Source organism: Athene noctua, chromosome 20, assembly GCF_965140245.1.
Source record: "Athene noctua chromosome 20, bAthNoc1.hap1.1, whole genome shotgun sequence".
NCBI lineage: Eukaryota > Metazoa > Chordata > Aves > Strigiformes > Strigidae > Athene > Athene noctua.
The window spans coordinates 146,634-172,303 of record NC_134056.1 but is presented as its reverse complement, the minus strand read 5'-3'; the positions used below and the strand labels follow the sequence as shown (position 1 = coordinate 172,303).

The window sequence follows — 25,670 nt, the reverse complement described above, 5'->3', positions numbered from 1 at the left end:
TGTGAATGAATGGTAATACAGCTGAACAGACTTTGCAGTGCACAGCATGTAGCCATTTAATGGTATAAACACAAGAGAATCCAAATTTCTAACAGAAAATTGGAAAACCCTACAAATCTGCAGTTCTGTCAAGTGGGATTTGGAAAGTCCAAAGTAGAGACACACCTATCCTCTTGTGGACTAGGGAGGTGGGACGAGGTGACCTTTGATGGTCCCTTCCAACCCAAACCATTCAGTGATTCTGTGATTCCCCATTCAAGGTTAATAAGCTCCACGTTACGACTGGCAAAGAAGGTGCTTTAATTTCTGCAGAAACAATTTCATGAGCAGTTGCCTGAGAGATCATAGAATCATGGACTGTTTTGGGCTGGAAGGGACCTTAAAGCCCATCCAGTGCCAACCCCTGCCCCGGGCAGGGCCACCTCCCACTAGCCCAGGTTGCCCAAAGCCCCGTCCAGCCCGGCCTTGAACCCTTCCAGGGAGGGGGCAGCCACAGCTCCTCTGGGCAGCCTGTGCCAGGGCCTGACCCCCTCACAGGGGGGAATTTCTTCCACGGGTGCCTTTCTGGGCTGTGAGTGCCTGTTGCTGGCTCACAGGCAGTTTTCCACTCACCAAACCCCCCAAGTCCTTCTCCTGGGGGCTGCTCTCCATCCCCTCCTTGCCCAATTGCCCTGACCCATGGGCCCATGGGCAGGACCTTGCCCTTGGCCTTGTTGAACACCATGAGGTTTGCCCGTGCCCCCTCCCCAGCCTGCCCAGGTCCCTCTGGATGGCACATCCCTTCCCTTGGCGTGTCCCCGCACACACAGCTCCATGTCAGGGGTGTGTTTGCTGAGAGTGTGCTTGATCCCACTCAATTAAATGTTACCTAATGTGAAAGTGAGAACAAAACAAACTCGTATAAAATGGATACATTTAGAGCTGGAAATGGACTCCTTTTCCTGTTATCCCCCAGAAACAGGAAGACAGTTTCAAGGCTTTTTTATTACTTTGTAGTCTTGGACCTGTACAGTTTTCCTCCAGGATCATGTCCAGTGTTTCACTGTAAATATTTTATAAAGGAAGCATCGCATCAATAAGTGTCTCTTACATCTACCAAATGGTTCTTTTCACTGATAGCATCAGTTTAAATGGGAAAACTGATTTGAATTCCTCTCCTCCCCATAGGCAACAGGATAGAAAATAAACAAAATGAACACATTAGGAAGGAAAAGTAACAATCACTATATTCCAGACTGCCATTATTATTGTTATAGAGGCAAATTGCAGGGGAGAAAGAGGACTACATGCTTTTGTTACACAATGTTCAAAGATGAGTACTGAAGAGCTCATTAAATGTTCATGATGTGCAATCCTCTTGTTTTGTAACCTGAGAGAGAAAAAACAAAATGAAATCTTTAATACGTTTGTTCCTACTTTAGATGTCAGGCTGTGCTAGGTATGTAAGTGATAGCACTGGTAAATTGCATTAGTTTTTCTTCTGAAATTAGCGATGGTGGTTAAGGTATTTCCATAGCTGTGATCTGTTACTATGAACATTTGTTTATCAAATTCTGAAAATATACCAGACTTGCTTATGGGGCATGTAAAAAAAAAAAAAAGGTCAAAGTTTACTCAGATGTGAGAGCAAGTCAGATAAGCATATTAGGAAGGATGAAAACACCCATTTTGCGTCAACTAAAACAGAGTTGTGTGCATAAGTGCAGATAGTAATGAATTGGAGGAAGTATCCTTTATATTTCTGGACTTTGTCTGTAGCCATGGCCTTTACTGCCAGAAATCAGCTTTTCAGCTTTAAGGAAGAGTAGATTGTGTTCTGAGTGATTACTTGCTTCACATGATCCATACTTTGGGTTTGCAAGAATCACACGAATATAAAGCAAACAAGCAAGGTCAGCAATCAAATAGATTTGTTCTAGTGTACGTATAGAGAAAAGCACATCCAGTTCCGCGGAATTAAAAAAATGTAAACAACCACCTAGATAAATTATTTTACATATGATTTGTTAATTGATACCACTATCTTAATAAAATGATAACTGTCATTTTTGAATACATAGGAACACCTTAGAACCCTGGAAACACTGGAAGTCAGTTGTAGCAAAATGGTTACCATTTCTTGTAATGATACAAAACTACTGATGTGAATCTGTTTGAATCTTGTGGAGGCTTTCAAGTAAACAAGCAACCAAAAAAAAAAAATTTATTCTCAACACAACTAGCACCCCACAAACATAGCAGCAGATACAAATGTCTGTGAGAGGAGAACAAAACTATCACCACTTCCTATGGTTTAACAACAACCCAAAATGCTCTGTTACCTAAAAAAATTAGGGCTCTCAACCTCAAGGAGTTTCCTTGGGCAGCATCCTGACCCAAGGGGAGAGGCCTCGATGGAAGCGGGCTGCCCCAGGGGAGGAGCCCAAACTGGCTGCCCCAGGGGACTCCATTTACACCCAGGCCCAATCTGCGCAGGGCTCAGTCCCGGCTCCCGTTGGCCAAGGGGCCCAACTGCTGTGAAGCCCCAAGAACAAGGGCACAGAAGAAGGAAACCGATGGCTGCTGCCCTTCAGCGGCCAAGAAGCCAGGCGGGTGCACCTGCCACCTTGACATGAACACAGTGAATGGAAGCCTTGTCTCTTAGAGGGTAACGTCATACTCTTTCATGGTGCAAAGAGACAAAGAAAATGGAAGAAAGCAAGGGAAGGGGCAGCTAGCTGGTGCAGAAATGAGTAAGGAAGATTAAAAAAAAAAACACAAAAAACAACACTTCTTTTCAGATTACAAGATGTTTGCTGCTTTCAAGTACAGCATACTTGAATGTCCAGCTAGTCCTGTCTGTGTTGTTTGGTAGTGCAATTCTTTTAATTCTTTCAACAGCTGGGAAAAGGGGAGGGAATATTTTTTATTTTACCTACCAGCCTCAAGGAGGGCACATCTGTACCTTCTGAGGAGACTTGATCTTCACATCCTGAGGAGGAGTGCAGGTGGAACACTAAAAGAAAAAGCATGTTTTAGCACAGCTACTGAGATTGGAAAGTTATTTAGTCAGTCATTAAAAACACCTTTTTTTGCAGCTATTTTTTTGATCACTGTGTGAAGCTGAGCACCTTGTATGTTATATCTAAGAGTTAGTATAGAATACTGTTTTGCATAGATTGTTTTCTACAGAAGCATCACATGTACTGAACCCCTCCACAACCAGAGAGAAGTTCCTAGGTCCTAAAGCAACACAAACAAGGATGTTCACATTATAATTCAGATCTGTAATTAATTTTTAAAGATCCAACACGAGATGCCAAAGGTAATAATTAAATTCCTCTTCAGTAAGTAAGTTTCTGGAGCAGTCTCCAGCTGGATGGGGATAGTGGTTACTACTAACAAAGTAGGTTGAGCAGATTCCTACTGTTGTTCTGAATTTGTATCACAGGACCAAAGCAGTTGACTTCCCTCAAGAGAGGCAGGAGCGGGCTAGAGTTAATCAAAGCCCCGCAGGTAGCAGAGCAGCTGTTCTCAGCAGAGCACAGCTCTGCTCTTGGCACTGCTCATGTCTTAATACCTAGCCTGATTCCACAGTCGTGTAATCTCATATGGGTGTACTCCACCTCCAGAGGTGCAAAGGACTGTGAATCCAATGGAATAATTACATTCAATTAGCAGTAAAATAGGAAATGTTAAGAGATCTAGCAATTCCTAAGCAGTGAATGTGCTGATTAACCATTAGGGGAAGCATCTGTGGAGCACATGCTGCTATCCAGTTCCTTTGACATCTTTTGAGATCAGGCTGCCTCTGCCTTGCTGCCCTCTTTGTGCTCTGAGGAGGCAAAGAAAGGGGAAGATCTTTTAACGTCAGAGACACTAACTTCTGTACCAACCCCTGACTCATGGTTACTGTATGGCAGGAGCACATTTGTTTCAGTCAGATGTTTCACTTTGGAGTGAGGACAACACAGCACGCTGACACATCATAAAAGGTAAGAAACAAAAAAAGGATTGTTGCTAAGGGAGGGTATGCATGACACAGGGTGAACTCAGATGATGATTAAATCAAGGCTGTCAGTTAAGATTACTCTAGAAATCTGCAATCATCCTAATGGTGTTGAAACCAGCATGCTGATACCTTGCAATTTCCCCTGCAGTTATGTAAGCTTGCTGAGTTTCTCCCTCGGTGATGAATTGTTTTAGAACAATACACCTCCACTGTAATCCCTCAGCACTATGATATACAGGCAGTCTAGATTAAGGTGTTTGCAAACTTTTTTTTTTTTAATTCTGTGTCTGAAATGTTGTTTCAGTAGTTAGAGAAGATGGGGTCTGGGTTTGTGTGAATTTTGTTCTACTGAATGCTTGTGATGTTATTCATGTCTCTTGAGATTTACTGAATTTTTGCTGTTACTTAGATTTCTGATGGTGGCTGGTTCTCCAGATGGTTTTGTTTCTGTTTACTCTTTACAACACAGAGAGGCTGGTATTTGTACTTCTTTTTTTTTCCTGTTGTTCTTTTCCTGACTCATTCTGTTTCCTTATAGAGCTAAAGGCCAAGAAAATAATTTGCTTTTCTCTAGTTCTTTTCCTTACCATTCAATGTGTGTTATGCAGAATAGGCTGAGCTTTATTATTGGATGAGGATTTTCTACCCAAAATTCTGATGCAAAAGTGGTAGTACAGTCCTTGATTTAATCAATCTTGGGAACCTAATATAGCTTTGTTATGATAACTACATGTGGAAGATCATGGAAATCCTGTTCTGGTTCTTAAAAAAAAAAAAAGTTCAAGTCCTGTACCCATTGTTAGAATGTGTCTGGGTTAAAAGCAAGCTTGGTGTTATCTGATAGCCCATCTTCATTAGTGACTGGTCTTAGCTGCCTTCTAAGAAGCAGCAAGAAATCCTGTACCTGCCATTAGGCACTATTCAAACTGCAAGAAAATCCTCTCTTGTCCTGTTATCTAGCGACCAACTGAAGCTTTGCAGGAGACTGAAGAGGTTTTTTTCATAATTTATCTTTGTTACATCAATTATGAATGAATATGTATCTTAATCTCAAAGGTGTATTGTAGCCAAGTGTTCTGTAAATTTCTGTAATGGTAGCAGGAGTTTTAGATTATGTATAGCACCATTCCAAGGTGGTTCAAGTGTTAGATTAAAAAACCATTGGGTAAAACCAAACCAGAAACAGCAAGGCAAAATGATAAATGAGACAAGAATGTATTCTACAAGCAAGGCATTTGTGGGTATGTATATGGATTTTAGTCAGGTTTCTTTGCTTGACCTTTCTACTCTTTAGCATCCATATATCCATTCATATTTAAAGGAACATATGCATATTGTGAGACAAGAATGTGGTCTGTAGCAAGCTTATCTTGTGCAGATTACAATTCCAACATCCATACATATTTTCGGGTTACACACATCCACACTGAGTCTTAACACACTGTAGATTAAGGTTACTTTGCAGTGTCTAATTTTATATTTTGCAGTTTTTATTGGGACTTTAGGCTGCTGGTTGCAATTAAGCCTCTAGCATGGTGGCCTGCTAAAACAATACAGTCCAGGGTTTTTTTCCCTGTATATTTTTATGGAAAGGGAGAGGTGATGTAGGGCACACACAGAGAGTGAACACAATTCACATGCAGTCCTACAACCAACTGCCAACCCTGGCGTGCACTGTGAGGGGCGTCCAGCTCCATCAGCCATAAAGAGATCGCCAAGTGATGGTTATGTCTGGGTTTAAAACTCTTCTAAAGTTGCTGGATTTTTGAACTGAGAAAAGGGGGGATGAGAGAAGAAAGGGCCTTAAGGGGCGATGGGGTGTGGTGGTGGGTTTTTTAAATTTTCTCCTACAGTTACTATTTTGTAAATGTGCCAAGTAATTCCTTTGTGTCTTTAAGTGAACCTTTTAGTCTCCCTTCTTACCTGTCTCTGAACTTCATTGTTTCTCTCTTACCTTTTACTGTGCAGAATAAACAGAAATGCTCAGTGAACTTTCCATTTCCACAGCAACATTGGAAACCTGTCAGTGTATTTCAGGATGTTTTTTTAACGTGTTCAAACATTCCTCTCTCTCTAGTTAATTAACAATTAATGTAGCCACCAAGAAAAGCTGTACCAGGAAAGAGGGACATATCAGTACAAAGTCCAATTGACAGTGGCCTGGTTCCTTCTGCTGGTTATTTATACAAAGTCACAAAGGATCAGACTGAGACACACACCTCTTCCTGACTGCCACTCTTCCTTCAGTTTAGTAATCTCCTGACATCACAGTAGGCCCAGGAGACACCCTAGAATGGAGATTTCACTGAAGAAGCTGGAAGTCAAAGGTAAGTATAGAAGTTTGTAGTCACCACAGCTCCTTCAGAAGAGGACTCCAGGCATGAGCACAAGTCCTTTGGAAAATCCATAGTGCCCAAGGCAAATTGATGCAGCTCTGGTGTTGTGGTACAGTTCTATGAAAGTAAATGTGAGGTCTTAAAGGTGAAAGACTTTTTAAAAATAATTTTTTTGTTTTGTCATGGTGTTGGTGGTTTGCTGGTTTTTTGTTTAGTTGGTTTGAGTAACTGGCCTATATCATGAGCATATATGTTGAGTTCTTGTACCCCAGTTAAAGAGGAAGTACCTTTCTAAAGAACTCTGTAAGGGCCCTGTGGGCACTAATTGCCCAAAGGGGCCTGCCCAGCCCCACCTGGGCCCCCCACGGCCCTGTCCATGGGCCCAGGAGCCCATTTAAGCCCAGCTCTGGGCCCTCAGCCCCCGCCTGAGCTACTCCGGGGGAGGCTCAGGCTCCTGCCCCGCGGACCCTGGGGACCCAGACCCTGACTGGCCGACTGGCTTCCTGCTCTGGCTTTGGCTCTGCCTTGTCCCCATGGACCTGCCCCGCAGCCATGGGACCAGGCCTGCCCTGTGGCTCGGCTCCCCGGCTTGGCCTCGGACCCATCCCGTCCCGTGTAGCTGCCGGGTGGCCAAGACGGGCAGCTGGACCCAGCTGTGGCCCTGAGCAGAAGTAGCCCCGCTCGGGCGCAGAGGGACTGGGCCCTGGCTCCTGAGGCCCTGCCTGGCAGCTCCCTTCTCCCGCTCAGGTCCCGGCTGCCTGGTGCTGCCCAGCTGCCAGCCCTTGCTGCTCTCCCACTGTGTTCGCTGTGACTGTCTCTACACTGAGAAATGGAGGCACCCACAGCTGCTCTCAGTTCTAGGCCCGGTTTATGCATTTTCTGAAGGAAAAAGAAATGAGGAGGAGGAAAGGAGAAATGTGTGTTTTTTCCCTAGCACAATACTAAACACTTCTAAAACTACACAGTGACACAGGAGGATTTTGCAAGAACTGATGTGTGGGGAGAGAGAATGAGCAAAGAGTGGGCTGTTGTTACGAATTGGAAGAGAAAACAATGACAGAATGGTGATAAAAGATTTCTTAACCATCTGAAACAGGTTGTTTAGCAAGGAAAATCACACTTTTTTGTTTAAATAAAAGGCAAAAAGATGAGAATGAAGCTGCTGCCCAGCTGTGTTACTTCATCTTGATAATTTTGTACAAGTATAAACTAATTTCACTTTTGTTTCTGCCAAGGTTTCCTCTCTAGTTCATATGTATTGGTTGCAGTCACCAATTTTCCAGTTCTCACACTAAAACCAAGAGATCTGTTGAGATTTTAAGATTTCTAGTCAGGTGCACAGTGTTTGCCTGAAAGTTCTCTAGAAGTGACTGTGTGTACACTGCAGCCCTTGCTGCTCAAGTGCTTAACAGGCTGAATCTACTCAGGAGGAAGAAAACCCAGAAGACTGTAGTGAATTGAGGATGGGGTCCTTCTTGATGTTAGTCAATTGAAGATTCTAATTAATATTAGACAGCTGTAGCTTTATTCACTCTAAACATTAAAAAAAAACCCAACAAAACTCAAACAAAAAAATTAAAAGCTTTACCTAAAGCTCTCATAACCTATACATTTAGCGATCACCAGGAGAAAAAGTGTTATTTATTGATGTGATTTTGAAAACTTTCTCTGTAAATGAGAAATTCACGAGGTTTTCTGTAAATGAGAAAGAAATTCAGAGATAGTGATAGTTTCTTAGTGACATTTATTGTTTATGCTGCTGAGCAGTAACAAGAAGCTGAATACAGGGCAGATTTTACTGCAGTGTTAACTAAACACTTTAAGTCCACCCCTTTTTCCAGGAATTAGCAATTTGGTTCCATCAACTCACATGCACAGGCATACATGGGCTAACCACTTAAAATCTGTTCTATTCTAGCCAGTGTATCTAACACCTGAACAACCTCTAGGACCGGAACGTAGCCTCAGCCCTACTGAGTATTATGTACTGCAGCTACTGTACAGTTTCTCTCTCAGAAACACTAAATAGGCAAATCATGACATGACACTTTCATAACAATACGTGCAGTTATAACAATAGCACTCAAAATAAATGAGTTACTGGCAATCTTCAACCTTTGAAAAGCTTTTACAATGAAAGGTTTGATGCAGGTCAGAGCTTTAGAATAGCTTTCTAAGAAGAGACAGCTGGCAGTTGCTTTTCTGTGTTGCAGTTCACATCAGTACAAGACATGTTAATGGGAAAGCAAGTCAGAAAAGCTTATGTGCTGGTTATTTCCTCCCCTCCCTTTCCCCCAGCTGACTTCTTTTGAAGTGAAAAGCAAGCATAAATTCAGATTCTTTTGGGAATAGCCCCAGTAAGGACTTGATGAATAATAATATTTTTTAGAATTCAAGGAAATTTAACAACATAGTTTGAAAATGACCTTATGGTTCAGCTGACAAAGCATGCTCTTAAAGAGGATCAAAATTTCTCATGCTGAACTAAGTCAACAAGTCGTAAAGGGAAATGTCTATTAGATGTATAATAAACTGTTTTGCTTAGTATCAAAGTTACTGATGGATTCCTGAGGCTACCTTAGTTGTTGGTATCTTGTTTTACTTGGAAAAAAAAAAAAGTATATAAAGCCTGCAAAGATGTAACACAAGCCAACTCCCTATATACACTTGCATGAGCACTGATTCTGTGAGCGTCAGCATGGGCTCCCTGGCCCAGCACTGGTTCCATCCCGAGTACCAGCTCTGCTGGCCAAAGGTGGCTCCTAAGCACTAATAGACCTCAATCAATTGGTACACAACAATTACCAAGGCATTTCTTATCTTATCAGCAAGGGAGAGTTTTCTCCCTTATATGGAGTCTGTTTCTGGTGTTCCTGCTCCCAGACAGCTTAACCCCTTCGGCAATGAGGCCTTCTTGCCCTCCGTGCCAGCTCACTCCTTAGTCACAAATTACCATTGCTGGGTAGTTACAATTTGAATTTCCCCTCCAAAATACTTCAGCTGTAATCAAGTCACTTCTGCAATTTCCCTTTTTCCCTCTAAGAGAGCTGAAGAAATGTGTCTTTCCATAGATATAAAAGTTATTTAAAATAAAAATTGAAAACACTGCACTCCCATTAAGAGAAAGGGAGAGGTTTTCTCTCAAAATAGCTAAGAGAGCAGGCAAATTCAGTTTGCCCCCCCCCAATAAATTGTTCTATTCTTTTGCATGTCTCCCCACCCAGTCTACTCCTTCCGTTTAAGTCAGTGTTTACGTTAGCTATTAATACAGCTCCACCAGCCAATCAAGTGTTGACTCAAGTTATATCCACCTACTGTTTCAGACACAAGCTGTGGTAGATTAAAGGTAGATGTGATTAAATGCTAACTTTTTTCTGGTCTCACAACTGTGCACACAATTTGTGTGTTGATTTTGTGTTATTATAAAGTGAAAGAGATAATCTCAACAGAGGACTAAGTTTACCCGGAGGCTCCTCTGAAAAACACAAGGCGCTATTTAAGATTAGACTGTTGAAACACATTAGGTTACAGCTGATCTAATGGGAAGTATTTAAATCCTGATCTAGGTAAATGTCTAAGAACATACACACAGACACCATAAATAGAGGAAAATGTTCATCTATCATTCTACCAGTTAACAAATATGACTGTTGAGAGGTTGAGATTGAATAAACATCAACTATTAATGTATAATTTAATTAAGTCAAAGTTGTTTATTAAAAAAAAAAAAAAAGAACAGAAAGCAAGCTGATTTGCTGTACAGGAAGCTGACAAAGTCACGGGATTTCCCACAGACGGTCAAAAGTACTAGAATAATTGTAGAGGAAGCAGATGTTGGGGAACAAGCAAGGTTGAGAGGTCTCTCATTTCAGTGGGAGCATAAGGCAGAACTGGAGCACTGGAAAGCATGAAGTGCTAGACAAAGAGGCTTGAAACTGTGAGTAAATACTGTATCATTTGATTTCTCTTAAGTTCAGGAGGGCATGATTTGGCGCGCTCTGGTGAAGTATCAAGATTGCACATAACAAACATGGACTCCATTATTTTCTCTTTACGTAGCAACAGAAAAACACTGAGGTATTGTCTAACTATTCCAGGCAAAATGGGTGACAGTGTTTTACAAACCTTAACTAAAACAGATATTAAAAGCAAGGCTGTTGTTGGTTTGTGCAAAAAAATTTCTTAAACTTTATTGATATAATACCTTGCAGTAAATTGTCGTCTTCCAATTTCTTCTCTGTACTGCAATACTGTGGTATTAACCTGAACAGGCAGAGAAGGTTCAGACTTGTTATCGTATTTTAAAACTCCTCTTTTACAGAGGAAAGATATTTTTCAGTTTCAGAGCACACTAAGTATTTTTCTCCATAACAGAGACCATAGTGATATCGGACATGGTGAAACAGTGGTCATTTGCTCAACAGTGGAATGTCATCTTACATGAAGTGAGGCTTTGCCAACATACGTTCATCTAAACAAGAGACAGTGCAAAGTAGTACAAGAAGTACTACTGGTGTTTAATATGTTTAATCCTTTTTCAGAATGACAGTGGCTATTTCTGGTCATAAATTATTTTTCTGACAATAGTTGAGATGCTGTATTTTTTAATGTTCCCATCCCAGCTAGATAAAGAGAAACTTGGTGGCTTTAGTCTCCTAGTTCAGTGGACATCAGCTAATGGCTCCAGCCTGTGGATTCCAAAAGAAGTGGCACAAACTTGAATCCAAAATCATATTTCATATTTAGGAACTGATGCCATCCCTTTCTTGGAAAAATCATTTATCAACTAATCTCCCTTTGAACAGGTCAAGATGAAAGACAGAAATGGGATGAAGGTTAGCAGCCACTGGAGGTTTCCAGAAATGAAAACAATTCTTTGAGGAGAAAACAGTAGGTTATTTAAACAGACTGTATAGATCTCTATGTGTCTCTGTAGTTTTTATAACTTCTTTTGTAAAAGGGACTTACTTGCTTCTTTATTGTCCCTGTCCGTAAAGTTTTACTCACAGTCACCATTCATGTCACAGGAGGCCTCTGGTTTCTAATAAGAATGCTAGTTTACTTTTTTCCAGATCAAGTGGTTAATAATGCTTTTGGCAAACTAAAACTACTCATTGTTGTTGGTCTCATAAACTATTAGGATGAACTCGTATTGCCCAAATTGGGTTATGTATGCGTACAAAATCTGTGAAGGGAGATTATATCCAAAGTTTGTTTGAACATAGCTAAAAATAGACAACAGATTGTTTCACCTAGAAGCCGTGGGATGCAAGAGAACATCTGAGTGAACTTCCTGCTTTGTGCAACTTGCACTTAAAACTAAGATGGAGAGTTCTGTGCAGAGGGAGGTACAGGAATTGCTCTCTTTTTACACTGCCTAGAAAGTAGTGGTGTTCCAAAAGGAAGAGGGGTAAATGAGAGTACTTGCCATAAGTGGATTTTAACATTAGGTCCTTATTGCAGGATGAGATTATTAGTGTTCTAGTTATTTCTTAAATCTTAAAAATGCACTTTGCATGTATACTTCCCAAGCCTAATCTAACAGGCAATTTTTAAGGCATATTGCTGCCTGGTGTAAGACTGACAGTTGAATCCATATTTCACCAGAACAGCGTAATGATTTTTGCACTTAGCATCTGTATTAAAAAAAAAAACCAAACCTGGACCCTGTATTTCTGGAAATACACGAGACACACATTAATGACGAGGAACTTTATTAGTGCTTTGTTTCATCTCACCCTTTAGTAAATATGTCCTACCTCTTCTGCAAGTAAATCATCTTCCCCAGAAGAGTTTATATCAAGATTCTCTGATTTTCTCTACCTTCCTCAGCCACTTTTGGATGGAAAGATTGGACCTATAAACTACTCTGCTTTTAGAACTTCCTGTCCTCTGTGTTTGTTACATGCCTCTCAGTCTTCAGACCTACTCCCATCTCTGAAGAATTCTGATGATTTCTTCCAAGTGAACACTGACAGATAAATCCCACCTCCAAAGTGGGGAGAGAGGTAAAAAAAAAAAAAAAAAAAAAAAAAAAAGAAAAAGAAAAGAAAAGCAGTTGTGGATAAAAAACAAGAACTAGAACTTGAACTGACTATTTTTCCATGTTGTTGGTGGTTTCTTTTTCCTTTGTGTTTTTGTTGGGTTTTTTTTCCTCTGAAGTTTTCTGTAAGCATTTTTCAATCCCATTTCCCAATTAATACCTTTATGGAAAAAAGCCACTTCACTCTAAAATAGTCTTTCTCTTAGTTTTCTAATAGCATGTTAGTAATTGTAAATGCTTGTCAGTCCAAAACCAGGAGTTAACAGTAAGTATTTGAAGAACTCTGGTGCAAACGGATAACTGATGATGCAGCCCTGCTTTTGCAGATACTGTAATCTTTTCCATGCAAATATTATTTGCTAGAAAAACTTGTGCACATGCTGCATAATCTTAAAGTTGGTGAATACCAATACTTGCATGAAAGAGGAAGATTTACAGCTTACATGGCAATTTTCAGAGAGCAACACAAGATTTTAACTTTAGAGAATGGGTCACTACACATATTCAAAATCACTTCTTACATTTTTGAAAAAAAAATAAAAAATAAAAAGAACACTTGAGCAACATCTTGGATTTGCAAAGAACACCAGGCAGCAGTGCCTTCATCATGTTCTTCAAACCTTGTACTCTGAAGTCAGAATAGAGCCACAGAATGTTGTGCATAATTAGAAAGCAGTTATTATTCAGCTGAGATTGAGTGTATGCAAAAGAGGACAGAACACTTACAAATGGTACAGACAATGGTTAATGGATTTGATGTGTTGTGATGTGTCACATTATTCATGCCCTCATGGCTGCTTACAGAATAAAGCAAGGTTTGATTTAGTTTGGTTTTGTTTTAATTTGCCTTCCATCTGCTCAATGGTTTAAGCATCTGTAAATACTGAGCTGTGATTATATACTGAAAATCTTCACTTTGTAGTCTGATCTGGTAATACCTTGGAGAACTTCAAGTTTCCATGGCAAAGTTAAAAAGTTCAGTAGTGCACGTGGTCCCAATGAAGGGTCACAATATTCACATGAAGTCCTACTGATAAACTTCTAATTTGGAACTGTGGTCTGAGACTTGGCATCTTTGATAGCAAAAGCAATTTACATTTAAGCTAACCTCAGCCACCTGAACAAGTGAAGATTATTTTCAAACCTCTTTTCCTAGATAATGTTGAATACCATAGGAACCTACTAGGCTCTGAAAACACACTAGCCTCTGAAAACATTCTCTCTGTGACTTATGAATCAGGACATTTGAGAGACTGTGACAGGATTACTACTCCTAGCCAAATCAAAACAATGCAGTTTGAATTTGTGTTCACAGCACTCTTTTTTTTTTTTTTTTTTAGGAAGAAGAGAGGAAAGGATAGCTCTATAGTTTTACAATCTTCTTAGAATACCAAAAGATAAAGAATGTGGGTTTTCACTAACATAAAATTACTTCCAGACAATGAAGGGATTCAAATTACACTATATTACCATTACTATATACCAAAACAGCTGAAACAGTTGCACCAGGCCCAATTGTACAGTAAAGTGTAAGAAAGATCTGAATTATAAGGTGTAAAGAACACAGAAAGAGCTTGGAGTAAGCATATCTCTCCATTTTTTCCAAACCTGTATAGAAAGTCAGGTCTTCATACTAAAGTTTGAAGTATTAAAACAGTAACTGTTGTGCTTAAGAGAATGAAGTTCAAGTCAAAATGTTACTTCCTTCTGGCAAATCACTGAGTGTGGGGTTTTTTTGTATGTTTGTTCTGTTTTAGAGAAAGTGAACAGAAGACTGAGTGTAAAGGTCTGTTGAGTTCCAAACTGTGAGATTCAGAAATGATACACTGCGGAAAAAAACATATTTCTGCTGTTGTTGCATGTATTCTTATTTTTGCAAGTGTTTTAATCTGCTCCTGGAAAGATCCTCAGCTACAGAATAACATAACTAGAAAAATCTTCCACCAAACAACAACTGCCAGTCCAGCAGGTCAGCTTTGTAGAGGAAAACCTGCTCAAAATGTAATAACACCATTAAAAGACAACAGAACTTTTATTATAGCCCCATACTTTGATGACAGAGAAAGTAAAACCACTCGTGTGATTGCGATTGTTCACCACGAAGATGTAAAGGAACTATACTGCTGGTTCTGCTGCCAGCCCAATGGAAAGATATATGTATCAAAAGCAAAAATTGATGTTCACTCAGATAGATTTGGATTCCCTTACGGTGCAGCAGATATAGTTTGTCTGGAACCCGAAAACTGTGATCCAACACATGTATCAATTCATCAGTCTCCACATGGAAATATTGACCAACTGCCAAGGTTTGAAATTAAAAACCGCAAGGCTGAGACCTTTTCTGTTGACTTCACCGTATGCATCTCTACCATGTTTGGAAATTACAACAACGTCTTGCAGTTTATACAGAGTATAGAAATGTACAAGATTCTTGGGGTACAGAAAGTGGTGATCTACAAGAACAACTGCAGCCAGCTGATGGAGAAAGTCTTGAAGTTTTACATGGAAGAAGGAACTGTAGAGGTAATTCCCTGGCCAATAAACTCACACCTCAAGGTTTCTTCTAAGTGGCATTTTACTATGGATGCAAAAGACATTGGCTACTATGGACAAATCACAGCTCTGAATGACTGTATATATCGTAACATGCAGAGGAGCAAGTTTGTGGTTCTCAATGATGCTGATGAAATAATTCTTCCCCTTAAGCACCCAGACTGGATAACAATGATGAGCAGCCTTCAGGAGCAAAACCCAGGGACTGGCATTTTCCTCTTTGAGAACCATATCTTCCCAGAAACCGTATCTACTCATGTGTTCAACATTTCATCCTGGAACACTGTGCCGGGTGTTAACATACTACAGCATGTACACAGGGAGCCTGACAGGAAAGATGTTTTCAATCCCAGGAAAATGATAATCGATCCACGAAAAGTGATTCAGACTTCAGTCCACTCCGTCCTGCGTGCTTATGGGAACACTGTGAATGTTCCCATGGATGTTGCCCTCATTTATCACTGTCGGGTGCCCCTTCAAGGAAACCTTCCCAGAGAATCCCTCATCAGGGATACAACGCTGTGGAGATACAATTCATCATTAATTGTGAATGTTAACAAGGTGCTGCATCAAACCGTACTGTAAGCTCACAAGTGAAACCTTGGTTGTAAGGAGGGAAGGTGGAGAGCCACCTGTATCGTGGGGAGGCAGAGGATATAATTTAAAGGCCATATTAAAATCACTCCCACATGAAGCTTACATCTTAGCGAGATTTAGGAGAACAGCCCTTTTATGTACTCTACAAAGGTCAATGCATTTGGTTTGTGAACAAAATCAAGGTATCCGGGGAAGAAATTTTCAAAACTGGAATAATCAGTTGATCCAAGAAGGGTGGTTGAGGCCTCCGTCCACTGTTTTTTAGAGGTGTTTTACATGGTTGAGAAGAGCCTGATGACACTGACGTTACATGTCTTTGCAGGAAATTGGTGTGACATCCCTCTTACCGGGATCGATCCCTTTTGAGATATATTATACATCTTTGGCCCTGAAAGTTAACCATGTTAGGGATGCTATAATTTTAAATGCAGTAGTGAAATTTAAAGGTGTTGCAATAGGCATTTTATGCTATGTTTTTGCCAACAACAAATGCACCGTGTATTTAAGATCGTCTATTAATCACAGGAACAAAGGTTTGTAATTGACGGTCTTCTCTGCCAGAAGACAATCCCACCATAGAACTCGTGCAAATGTGAACATTGTATTTTGTTGTAGCAATTATTCGACTAGGTGTTGCTGTCTCTAAAACAGGAGAAGCTCTGATGTAAACAACTGGATTTTATCATTATGGACTTATAAAATTTCCCTTTACTTTTTTAAAATCGATTTGCATTTCCTAAATGTAACGGCTCGCTGGCGTTCCTCCATTTTACACAAGTTACTGAGACGAACGGACAGCCCGGGGCCGGGGCCGGGCACCCTCCCGCGGGGTCGGCGCTGCCGCCGCCCGGGCCGCTCGCTCCCGGGAGGCCGCGCGGGAGGCGCCTCAGGAGCGGGGCCGCCGGACGGGGCGAGCGGGGCCGCCGGGCCGGGCCCCTCCCGCACGGCTCGGCCGCGCCCGCGTCGGCCCCCGGGACAGGCCGCGCTGCCGCGCCCGGGGCCCGGCGCGGGCCCCCCACAGGCGGCCCCGGGGCCCTGCAGCGGTGGCGGGAGCGGGCACGGCGCGGGGGGGGCGGGTCTGAGGAGCGCGGCTCGCCGCCCGCCGCCCCCCACCGGCGCCAGAGCGTCCCCGGTGCGCCGAGACCCGGGCCCGGGCGGGTGCCCGCGGGGTCCCGCCGCCGCCTCTCCGGGCGGCAGGTGCCGGGGCCGCGGCGGCGCGGGGCCGATCTCGCCGTTCCGCCGTCGCCGAGGGGGCGCGGGCGCGCCGGTGTCCCGGCCCAGCTTCGCGGGGCGCCGGGCAGGGCGAACCCCGGGCCGGGGGCCGCCGGAGCCGCCGCGCTGCCGGCGGCGTGTGGGGCCGGTCGGGCGGCTGGGACCGAGGAGCGCGTCGGGCCGCGGCTCCGGATCTGGTCCCGGCGCTGGCGTCACCCGCGGAGCTCGCAGGCGCGGGACTATTTCCACTCGAGAAACAGCAAATGAGGTGGGGGTCAGCGGCGGCAGCGACTCTGGGTACCGGCGCTGAGCACTGCGGCAAGTTAAAGGTATGTATTAATGCTCAGCCCGGATGTCAGGAGTGCCCGTACATGCCGAGCCCGGGCTTTACTTTGGATTGAGGATGCGGAACGCCCCGCAGGAGCGGTTCAGCTCGCGCTGGGCGTTAACCCTGGCAGGCCGCCGGGCACCCCGCACCCTCGCTTGCTCCCCCACCCCAGCAGTGGGGTGGAGGAAGAGAACCTGAAGGGCAAACGTGGGAAGACACGTGGGTTGAGGTGAAGCGAAGTAGCGTGTGCGAGCAAAGGAAAATTATGGACTGTGAGGAATTTACTCACCGCTTCCCATAAACAGGCAGGTTTTTAGCCGTTTCCGGGAAAGCAGGGCTTCATCACATGTAATGGTGACTTGGGCAGGTAGATGCCATGATGCTGCGTGTCTCCCCTCCTCCTCCTCCCGCGCATGGCGGCGTGTGGCGAGGAAGAGCCCTTCGGTCACTTGGGTTCAGCAGGCCCGGCTCTGTCCCCTGCGAGCTGCTTGTGCCGCTGGGACTGCGGGAGGAGCAGTGTGAGGAACAGAAGAGACCTTGACGCTGTCTGTGTAAGCACTGTTCAGTGGCAGCTAAAACATCAGTGTCTTTTAAACACTGTTTTGGTCACAGATCCAAAACACAGCACCCCACGAGGTACTCTGGGGAGAATTAACTGTGCCAGCTGGAACAAGTACGGTGTGAAAGACAAAAAGTTGAAGTAACTATTTTAAATGTTGTCGTGCAATTTTTACTTTGTCTGATATTCTTTTCAAAGGCCTCAGAGTCTTAATTGTTTGCAGTCGGAGGAATTCGGCTTCAGGATATACAGCAGATTATTACAAAGAAGTTTATGACTGTACAGGGAAATGTGTGGTTTGTCAGTTCAAACGGTACAAATTAAGTATATAGCAACACTGTCTATTGGTCTGGCTTACCTTCTTTGTATTTAGAATAGAAACAGCCAGTTTAATTTTTTTAGAGCAATATTTTACAAATAGTGGGATAGTACTGCCCGCGGTTTAATCCTTCAAACAATGTACTTCTGACCTGGGATTGTATGAGAGGAAGGGCACTAGTGTTTCAAAGAGTCTTTCTGAAAAAGATAAACTAGCAAAAGATTAGCAAAAGACAATCTAGATAAAGATGGTCAACGATTGTTGGTCTTTGGAATTTTTATTTAAGCACCATTGGTTTCTGTTGTTACTTTTGGCAAAAATGATAAAGCAGAGGACGGGGAATAACTTTTTACATAAATAACAAATTAGTAAGGTTGTTTGTTGGTGGTGGCTTTTTAGTTGGACCCTGGATACACCAAGGATTAGGCTGTTTATTGTTCCTATACCACTGGAGCTAATGCTGTGTATTAGCAACTGAAACTTCGCAGTCACCTGTTGGGAGCTAAACGAGATTGGGAGCTAAAACGGAGAGTTACCAAAAATTAAACTCAGTATAGACATTGCAAAGATACTGAAATGAGCAGCATAAAAAGTGTCTCAATGCAAAGAAAAATTACAGAAGGTGGCCAACAGTGCAGAGAAGATGTGGGAGAGATTAATAATGACCTAGTAATGTCTCTTGAACTAAATTAGCACTTTGTTCCACCTTTTAGTAAGGGCAACACTAATTCTGGAGAGTTAAAGAAAGATGACAGAAAAGAAAGTCTGAAAATAGAAGTTGTACCGCAGAGGTAAAAACAGATTCCGGTTGGAAGGTGATACTGAATAATTTCCATTCCAGAGTTCCAAGAAGACAGACAAGCTACTGAAGAACCTATAAAGGGTGTTTAATAAAAGTGCTGTGAGCATAGTAGTACAATGTGGTAAAAGAAAGCATGAGCAGTTCCTTGGTTTATGAAGGGAGAAAAAGATTTAAGTATATGCAAGTTTGTAAGTGCAATCCTGGTCACATACAAGATTTTAGAGTAGATTTTAGAAGGACTATGACAAAATAAGGAGAAATGTGATTAATTTGAACAACTTGATCTAGTGAAAGATGTCCCTGCCCACAGCAGAGGGGTTGGAACTAGAGATCTTTAAAGGTCCTGTCCAACCTAAACCAGACTGGGATGAGAGCTCTTTATTATGACCTTGCTGCAGAAGAAAACACATTGTGTAACAGCACTTGGCTGAAGGACTGGGTAGATGTATTAATCTTCAGATGATGACAAGCTCAGATAGATCTGTGCAGTGTGGTGCATCTGCAAAATACAGTCCTAGCATATGTTAAGAATGAAAATTTCCAGCAATGATGAGGGTTTATCACTGTCATGTACAAATGGACAAGGAACAGACATTTCTGGTCTTCTGTGCTAGAGATTAATTGAAACCAGGCCAACTGCGCAGAAGCCACTGGTCAAGGAAGAATGTTTGTTATGAAATGGTATTAGACCAGCTTGTCTTGTTTAATGAAAGAGTAGCAAAGATGAAGACTGGAAGGTGGTATGACTGCAGTCCATAAATGCAACAGAGAGGAAGAAAGGCTCTTTACTGTTAAGGGAAATACTGAAAAAGAACAAACTGCTGCAAAGTAGCCATTGATACCACTAGCTAAATTTAGTGTTAAAGCAAGTCTGCATAATTTGTATCATGTTCTATTTGAATAGTAATTGGAAATAAAAGGCAAAAACCAGGATTGAATTATTCTTGTTGTTATAAAATAAACTCTTCTAAATAAGATGGAAGCATATTTTTGAAGTTAAAATTTGCCAAGTACTTTTTATATTGAAGAAAAACAAATTAACGTTCCTAATTAATCTGACTTTATGTATTTTCTGACTGCATATCTGGGCTGTTAATTTCAGGGGATCAAAATTCATGATTCATGTTGGGAAAACTATGAATTTCACTCCTCAAATAATTACATCTTTAAGATTCTGTGTTCTGGTGTGTCTTGAGTTCTGTATTTTGCTCTTCTGCTTCTAGAGTCTGCTGTTGTTTCAGATCTCTTCCACAGTTCCTTATCAGATTATGTATTTACCTATTAGGCCTATAGTATGTTTCAAAAAAAATGATTACCCAAGAAGTAGAGGTATATATTATATTTTTCTAGTTCTCTTTAAGTATGTGTGTAAACTGCAGGTACATCAATATGCAGGATTAATTTCCAGAAGAAAGGTTAAGTAGCCTTAAAAAAATCACCTGAGCAGCTAGCTGTGATTTGCTTCAACAACTCCACACTCCAGTTTGTAATTTAAATTAAATTCTGGGGAGGCAACTATGTATTGCTCAAGAGAAGGAAAACTTGTTTTTCTGGTAGGTGTGGCTGCTGTTACTGACATTAAAGAATACCAACCATCTGAAATAAATGTGTCAGCAAGTGTCTTAGGTGTTGTACCAGCATTTTTTTTTTCTCGGTATTGTTCTGTATTGAACAATTATTGCAATTTATCTTAAAAATATTTAAGTTTTTATCTGGTTAGAATAAACAATTTGTAGATTATGCTTTAGCAAAATAAATGAAGGACTGAACAGAACTTCGCTCAGCTAACTGCTTTAAAAGGTACTTTTTCCTATGTTCACTGTTCAAAAACACAGTTGAAAAGATTATTTTTTTTAGTTGTTCATTATTTATAGCTAGCAAAAGCTGAGATAAAGGTAGTACCTGAATTGTGTTATTTGATGTTGACATGTTTTGATATTTGTTTAGTAAAAACTGTTTACTCTGTAAGACTGAACAATATTTTAAGTCATAAATAGGTAAGACTGAGGAAGAAAGTGTTAAATGTGACTTACTCTGTGTTGCAAGAATGCTAAAATACGTAACAACCTGGGAATAAGAACACTCAGGGGAAGCTTTTTGTCTGACTTAAGAATATTTAATAAAAAGACTTGCAAAATTTGACTTGCTCTCAGTGGCAAATCTCCAGCAGAAGGTTGTATGACAGTAGCGGGCTCCTACCGTGTATTTGCAATTCTGCTTTAAATTCTAATGACTTCTGTGGGGACACTTCAGAGGTAAGTCGGTGCTGCTGCTGCTGTTCTGCTTTGTGCCTGATGCGATGTAGTGAGATTTCTGGTGTCCTCTGACTATTCTGGTCTGTAAAGCAATTTCTTGGTAGCTAGGAAAGGCTACTATAAATCATACCAGCCTTGGCAAATGGGCCATTTTAAGGGCTATGTTGTGACCATAGTTTTCCTTATTTTGTTTTTTCAGGAAAGAGCAATTGTGAAAAAATTACTCATTATTCTGAAGCATGAACAATTATTTTTTGCCTAAACTTAATTGAGATTCACAAGCTAGATGGCTATGTTCAGAAGCTATATCTTACTGGTTGGAAAACAGAGTTTAAGCAGAAAACCAGACCCTAGGGGAATTTTTCAAGCCAAGCGGTGAAGTTGCCAGTGAGTTTAAGCACTTCCAGAGTGATGAAGCTGCTGAGTATGCTATCTAGATCAAAAGTATGGATTTAGGTTCTTTTTAATTTTGTATCTTACTACTTTTTGAAAATGCTGGTTTTCTGTTCCATCACAAAACAGTACCAAGATAGAGGTTCTCAAAATAGCTTTACACAATGTATGAAATGCAAAAAAAAGTATAAAATACTAGGTTTGCTTATTATTTTAGAATTATCAATATGCTTTGGAAAAATACTGTTAGGTATTTAGCATATGCCTAAGTACTGGAGCAAGTGATTTTATTAAGAGTCTTTAGAGGTAAATGAAAGGACAAGAAATACGTGAGTCTTCCAGTATCTGCTGACACCTATGACATTGCTACCTGTTTTAACTATAAAATGTATACCTAGAATTTTGGGTCTTTTAATGGTATGATTTTTTTTCTCAGCAGCTGGCTTTATGCAACACTTACATGCCTACTAGAAACATTTTCTTCATCTTGTGCAATAGAATCAGTTTATTCCATCTTGGCATTTTACCACACGCTTCTCGCTGGCAGTCAGGGGTGTTGTCTTCTACCAGTTTTCTGATTAATCTGGGGCACTCTTCCTCCAAGAATGTCTGTGGTGCAAGCAGGCCTTTGAAAAGACTTGCTGTCACCTTGCTGTTTATGAATTTTATCTGGATGTCAAAAGATTAATTTGTGGAGGAAACTTTAATCCGAATTCCACTTGCAGAAATTACTGATTGAGGGTGCCATGAGCGCTCTGTCAGACATTAACACTTGCTAGTCCATGAGTGCTGCTAAAGACTGGCCCTCCAGGTACTCAGGAATGTCTGTTCCTGCAGCAGCAAGAGTTTAAGACCTGACCCCCAAACTGCTTCAGGAGCTGAGCCAACATTAATGCAGTGTGAGGAGGCCCAGATCCCTAGCAAGCAAGAGGCGACCTTCCCTGCAAGCCCTGCCTTGTACAGTGCTAAGTAGGGTAGAGCTGATTAAACTGAGAAGTTTTGAACCCTCATAGATTTCACCTGTCTTCTGTTGAATTATGGTATGAATTGACCTTCCTCTGTATGTATTTTCTCACCTGTGGTAAACTGCAAGTTAGGGAATTATACCTTACGCATTGTATCTGGACCATCATGCACAATCTCCAAACTTGATTAATTCTGTATAAATTGAATTTATATATCTGCCCCTAACTTGTCTGTGAGAAGTCCGGTTGAGTTTTTGAGTTTTTTTTCATGTATAATTTACATATATATTGTGTAGGGGGAAAAAAAAGTAACTTTTGCTTTGCTTTTAAAATTACTGTCTAATTATTTAATTGGATGTTCTAGAATTTGGAATATAGAAAATAATGAATAATGACTCTTTGTTCTCCTGTATGTAGACCTCTATCATGTTCTCTGACAGAACCCTCCATGTACAGAAACTGTTCCACACGTCCGACACATAGAGGCATTCAGTGTCCATCTCATTAAAGGTGTGTTCTGTGAATGGTTTTTCATGAAAGCAGAGTAGCTGAGCCTCTGATTATGTCAGTGCACAGTGATAGAGATTTGCCCCCATCTTGTTTGTGAAATTCTTGAGCAATGATCATGAGTCAATATTATCTCATACTACATATTTTCTCTTCTGCAGATGCGGCAGCATAAAGTACAAGGACAAAGAAATTTGCATCAGCATTTAGATACAATCAGAATGTTGTGTGGTGGGAAAAAATCTTACTTTGCTGCTGCTGTGTGCATTATTACTCTAACTTCAATGGTCACGCTTTCTTATCTTAGGTTACAGAGACTTTCTCACCTGCCAAAAATAATTCAAGAAGGTAGCAGATGCAGAGGGAAAATTACCAATAGCACAATAACAGCGTTAAAAGACAACAGAACTTTTATTATAGCCCCATACTTTGATGACAGAGAAAGTAAAACCACTCGTGTGATTGCGATTGTTCACCACGAAGATGTAAAGGAACTATACTGCTGGTTCTGCTGCCAGCCCAATGGAAAGATATATGTATCAAAAGCAAAAATTGATGTTCACTCAGATAGATTTGGATTCCCTTACGGTGCAGCAGATATAGTTTGTCTGGAACCCGAAAACTGTGATCCAACACATGTATCAATTCATCAGTCTCCACATGGAAATATTGACCAACTGCCAAGGTTTGAAATTAAAAACCGCAAGGCTGAGACCTTTTCTGTTGACTTCACCGTATGCATCTCTACCATGTTTGGAAATTACAACAACGTCTTGCAGTTTATACAGAGTATAGAAATGTACAAGATTCTTGGGGTACAGAAAGTGGTGATCTACAAGAACAACTGCAGCCAGCTGATGGAGAAAGTCTTGAAGTTTTACATGGAAGAAGGAACTGTAGAGGTAATTCCCTGGCCAATAAACTCACACCTCAAGGTTTCTTCTAAGTGGCACTTCATGCAGGATGGAACACACATTGGCTACTATGGACAAATCACAGCTCTGAATGACTGTATATATCGTAACATGCAGAGGAGCAAGTTTGTGGTTCTCAATGATGCTGATGAAATAATTCTTCCCCTTAAGCACCCAGACTGGATAACAATGATGAGCAGCCTTCAGGAGCAAAACCCAGGGACTGGCATTTTCCTCTTTGAGAACCATATCTTCCCAGAAACCGTATCTACTCATGTGCTCAACATTTCATCCTGGAACACTGTGCCGGGTGTTAACATACTACAGCATGTACACAGGGAGCCTGACAGGAAAGATGTAATCAATCCCAGGAAAATGATAATCGATCCACGAAAAGTGATTCAGACTTCAGTCCACTCCGTCCTGCGTGCTTATGGGAACACTGTGAATGTTCCCATGGATGTTGCCCTCGTTTATCACTGTCGGGTGCCCCTTCAAGGAAACCTTCCCAGAGAATCCCTCATCAGGGATACAACGCTGTGGAGATACAATTCATCATTAATTGTGAATGTTAACAAGGTGCTGCATCAAACCGTACTGTAAGCTCACAAGTGAAACCTTGGTTGTAAGGAGGGAAGGTGGAGAGCCACCTGTATCGTGGGGAGGCAGAGGATATAATTTAAAGGCCATATTAAAATCACTCCCACATGAAGCTTACATCTTAGCGAGATTTAGGAGAACAGCCCTTTTATGTACTCTACAAAGGTCAATGCATTTGGTTTGTGAACAAAATCAAGGTACCTTGTGAGAGTCCACAGTGGTCTAGTGCCATTAAGACCTGCGTTCGTCACGTAAAGTCTCTGCTGCAACTGTGTCAGATGTGAGAGCTGAGGCACGGGGTGAGGGTGACTCTTTCTCGGGCCAGTAAGTATGACAGGGTGTTCTTCAAGGCCTTGGGAGTGACCATGCAGAAATTAGAAATTTAGTTTTCCCGATTTCTAACTTTGTCTGTTTTTCTTTACTCACTTTCAGATATGTTTTAGGTAGTACAGTGAACCTATAAACTACCTGAAGAAAGAATTAATTGATTTTTGGTTATTTGTATATCTGAAGTACTTGATGGTTAAAAATAAACAGCTGTGTTTAGTGGTGCCTATTAAAAGATGGCCTGGGACATCATCCCTGAGATGAAGAGCTGCAATGACATTATTACTGTAACTCATGATAATTACAGAGGCAGGATAAGAAAATACATCAGCTGTGGGCACTGGAACTGCTGCTTATTAGAGATATTTCTTCTTAAGGGAAACAGAAATTTGTAGCAGAGCCATAAGTTATTTAATGATACCAAGGATCAGTGCAGGTGGTATTACTTCTTCTGGAAAATATAAAATGAGACTGTTTCCTATTAAATCAGTATTTCTCTATTGATTCATATAATGCAAAAGGATATAGACAGTTTTCAACGTATGTACAAAAAATACAACTACAGTCCTTGGTATTAAAGGTAATGTTGCTTCATTCTTGCAGTGTGTATGTCATTGTTTGGGTGCAAAATTTGTATGTGCCAAGTTGAGTAAAAGGTAGACAAATATTGTGAAAATAATTGAGTAAAATCTACCAGTTTTAATTGAAAAAAAAAAAAAAGAACCCCTTTTATTCTGGGAAATAGTGTTTGTTTAAGTGGTAACGTAGTGTAACACTAACATAGCGGTTAGAGGTCTGCTGATCCAAATGACTGTCAGCTGGGTTTTTGGGATGTGTGAGTTTAAGAAGGGTGATCCCTCTTTTGTTACTCACAGCTGTTCTGAATTACTTAAGTGGTAACTGCTGAGGCATGTTGGAAAGCTTTAAAACGGAGGCATGGAATACAGATTGATGTTGAAGAAAAAGGAG

The 25,670-nt window shown here is 41.2% G+C and overlaps 2 protein-coding genes and 1 long non-coding RNA gene across 7 annotated transcripts; 2 read left to right on the top strand and 1 right to left on the bottom strand.

Annotated features, from left to right (window-relative positions):
• Positions 1-921: 921 nt before the first annotated feature.
• LOC141968580 (uncharacterized) lies at positions 922-17,571 on the bottom strand. Its single transcript, XR_012634903.1, has 3 exons — positions 17,350-17,571; positions 2,919-2,995; positions 922-1,369 (listed from the first exon to the last, which is right to left on the bottom strand). It is a non-coding gene; the product is annotated as an uncharacterized LOC141968580 (long non-coding RNA).
• Positions 9,951-16,221, top strand: LOC141968578 (uncharacterized). 2 transcript variants are annotated; one of them, XM_074923402.1, is made up of 3 exons: positions 9,951-10,264; positions 11,133-11,217; positions 14,128-16,221. In XM_074923402.1, the coding sequence occupies exon 3, from the start codon at positions 14,189-14,191 to the stop codon at positions 15,506-15,508; it is 1,320 nt and encodes a 439-aa protein (XP_074779503.1). In that variant the 5' UTR covers positions 9,951-10,264; positions 11,133-11,217; positions 14,128-14,188; the 3' UTR covers positions 15,509-16,221. The 2 variants fall into 2 exon arrangements, with proteins under 2 accessions (XP_074779503.1, XP_074779504.1); XM_074923403.1 differs by lacking the exon at positions 11,133-11,217 and having other exon boundaries at positions 14,130-16,221.
• LOC141968577 (uncharacterized) lies at positions 16,576-25,300 on the top strand. Of its 4 annotated transcripts, none has more exons than XR_012634902.1 (3): positions 16,576-17,061; positions 22,771-22,863; positions 23,168-23,294. XR_012634902.1 is itself a non-coding variant. In XM_074923397.1 (3 exons), exon 3 carries the CDS (start codon positions 23,022-23,024, stop codon positions 24,375-24,377), a length of 1,356 nt encoding a protein of 451 aa, XP_074779498.1. In that variant the 5' UTR covers positions 16,613-17,061; positions 22,771-22,863; the 3' UTR covers positions 24,378-25,300. The 4 variants fall into 4 exon arrangements, 3 of the variants coding, with proteins under 3 accessions (XP_074779498.1, XP_074779500.1, XP_074779499.1); XM_074923397.1 differs by having other exon boundaries at positions 16,613-17,061; positions 23,022-25,300; XM_074923398.1 differs by lacking the exon at positions 16,576-17,061 and adding an exon at positions 20,885-20,995 and having other exon boundaries at positions 23,022-25,300.
• Positions 25,301-25,670: the final 370 nt, after the last annotated feature.

Excerpts from the sequence above, each read along its gene's own strand:
- LOC141968577 (XM_074923399.1), top strand. The coding sequence starts at position 16,996 with ATGAGGTGGGGGTCAGCGGCGGCAGCGACTCTGGGTACCGGCGCTGAG. Across the intron at positions 17,062-23,021 it reads AGCACTGCGGCAAGTTAAAG|ATGCGGCAGCATAAAGTACA; the intron begins GTATGTATTAAT and ends TCTCTTCTGCAG.
- LOC141968578 (XM_074923403.1), top strand. The coding sequence starts at position 14,189 with ATGATACACTGCGGAAAAAAACATATTTCTGCTGTTGTTGCATGTATT.